This window comes from Penaeus chinensis, chromosome 5 (assembly GCF_019202785.1).
Source record: "Penaeus chinensis breed Huanghai No. 1 chromosome 5, ASM1920278v2, whole genome shotgun sequence".
NCBI classification, from domain to species: domain Eukaryota; kingdom Metazoa; phylum Arthropoda; class Malacostraca; order Decapoda; family Penaeidae; genus Penaeus; species Penaeus chinensis.
In genome coordinates, this window is record NC_061823.1 from 37,389,509 (window position 1) to 37,392,008 (window position 2,500).

The 2,500-nt window shown below is 47.1% G+C and overlaps 1 protein-coding gene across 2 annotated transcripts in view; it reads left to right on the forward strand.

Annotated features, from left to right (window-relative positions):
• Positions 1-2,500, forward strand: part of LOC125025914 (UDP-glycosyltransferase UGT5-like) — a 7,560-nt gene that overhangs the window by 3,405 nt on the left and 1,655 nt on the right. For both annotated transcript variants that reach the window (XM_047614250.1, XM_047614251.1), the window contains exons 5-7: positions 1-122; positions 197-419; positions 616-835. The exon at positions 1-122 is cut by the window's left edge and continues 43 nt beyond it. In XM_047614250.1, the coding sequence (XP_047470206.1) occupies positions 1-122; positions 197-419; positions 616-835 (565 nt within the window). The remainder of the gene's footprint in view (positions 123-196; positions 420-615; positions 836-2,500) is intronic.

Genomic DNA, 2,500 nt, shown 5'->3' on the forward strand with positions numbered 1-2,500 from the left:
AGCGCAACCAGAGCCTTACCCTCATGAACTCGCACTTCAGCCTGGACACGCCCATGCCGTTGCTTCCCAGCCAGGTGGAAATTGGGGGCATGCACTGCAGGCCCGGGAAGCCCCTCCCGCAGGTACGTTGTTTGCTGGGGTCAGGTCTGGGTAGGTTGGCTTCCTCCGAGCTCGAGCTTATTCCTTCGCCCTTCAGGAACTGGAGTCGTGGATCTCTGGAGCCGGAGATGCAGGAGTCGTGTACTTCAGCCTGGGCTCCACGAACCAGGGCGTCGCCATTCCCCGTCACTATCGCGACATCCTTCTTCAGGCATTCAGGAGGATCGACCAGCGAGTCCTGTGGAAGAATGTGGAGGGAGTGGACGACGTTCCTGAAAATGTGTTGTTGAGGAAGTGGATTCCTCAGCAGGACGTTCTCGGTAAGGCTTGTTTTAGAGGTAAAACGCTAAAGAAAGAAATCCAATGAATAAAGACAAATAGTTCATTTCATGGGACACTTAATTGCATCATTTGACAACTTTGTCATTCATCCTCCCCCTCGAGCGTCTGCTGATTCGCGCCCCCCCCCACCTCGCACAGCCACCCCTTTCACCCGCCCCCCACACCGAATTACAGCGCACCCAAACGTGAAGGTGTTCATCAGCCACTCCGGATTGCTCAGCACGCAGGAGGCCGCCTACCATGCCACACCCGTGCTCGCCCTGCCCATCGCAGCGGACCAGCCCAGGAACGCAGACCAGATCAGGGACACCGGCTTTGGCCTGGTGCTCGAGTGGGAGGAAATCACGGTTGACCTCGTCCTCGAGGCGCTACGCGAGCTCATCGACAACCCGAGGTAAGGGCGATGGTTAAGAGCTCAGTGCAATATTTTGTTCTATATTTTATGTCATGAGGGAATATACTAAACGTATATACAGTAATACACACACACATACACAAATAGGGCGGGGGGGGGGGGGCTGGGGAGGTGATCCTTGCTAGTCTGCCTTCCCAAAGATTATACGCGCCGGCAGTGCATCTTGCAAATGGTGATACGGGAGCAAAGGGTTTGCCCCTCCCATCCAGCAAGCGACACGGGCTGTGGGTCCCCTTGGGAGGACGACTGCCTGGACGCAGGTCCTGAGTGGCTGTGTCCCGGTGGCCGACAACCCAGTGTGTGGACTGTGGGGTAAGGCCTAAGGTCCTGCAGCCTACCGCGCCCCCTTTTATGGGACAACGTCGGCGGTGATGGCAGAGGTGGCCTCCTGTCGGAGTCACTGCCTGCGGTTCAACCTCTGGCGAGCTGTCATGGTGGGGGTTGGGGACATGATCATTTATCTCAGCTATTGAACTGACTAAGAACTAAGGTGGCTGCCCTCTCAGCGGTGAGAAGGCCTGGTAGCAGAATAGCTATTACTGGTCAGACCTCAGTAATGGTCACCATCTGTAGCGGTAGTCATAGCCACCTTCAGCCTTCGGCAGTGGAGGTTACTCCAGTTGATAAGTGTGTAATAGCATTGAGACTGAAGCACGCTCCAGGTTCAAGTCTATTAATGGTATGTATATGTGGCCAAGGAGATTGACTACATCCTTGTGTGTTTATATATATATATATATATATATATATATATATATATATATATATATGTGTGTGTGTGTATGTGTGGTGTGTGTGTGTGTGTGTGTGTGTGTGTGTGTGTGTGTGTGTGTGTGTGTGTGTGTGTGTGTGTGTGTGTGTGTGTGTATGTGTGTGTGTGTGTGTGTGTGTGTGTGTATGTGTATGTGTGTGTGTGTGTGTGTGTGTGTGTGTGTGTGTGTGTGTGTGTGTGTGTGTGTGCATATATATATATATATATATATATATATATATATATATATATATATATATGGAGGCACATATTCATATACATATATATATTCAGATTCCCATGATTTCAGCCAGGAAGAAAATTAATATGAACCTATAAAAATACAAGTTGCATGTACAAATAACTTCAGCAGACATTATACTACCAATCTAAGCACAGTTATATAAACAACATGGCCTAAATTATTCAGCAATTTCTTTACATCAAGTAATTTATCCGGTGGGTGGACGCTGCTTAGCACATTAAGGCGTGGTTACACTGCCCATCGATTCATCAAATCCAATCATTTTGAGTGGGATTTGCCCATCGATGGGCTTATTCCACTGTTTTTTTTTTGTCCACTCGTCCGAAGCGATGGGCACCCCATCGTCTGTCGATGGACCAGTGGAAAAATCATATTCGTTGAGAGTCTATAGTATACCTGGTATTAGTCTAATTATATATTTTATGCAGTATTATTATTATATATATAAGTAATCTATAATTAATAATCATAATTGTAAATTATCATAGATATACTTATATGAATTATTATTTTAAAAAATCAAACAAAAACAATGCAATATATCTTGTATCCTCATTTCACCGACGAACATAAACAACCGCGCACCTTTTTCAAAGAGGAAGAACGTCTTCTCGTCATAAGAATGTGG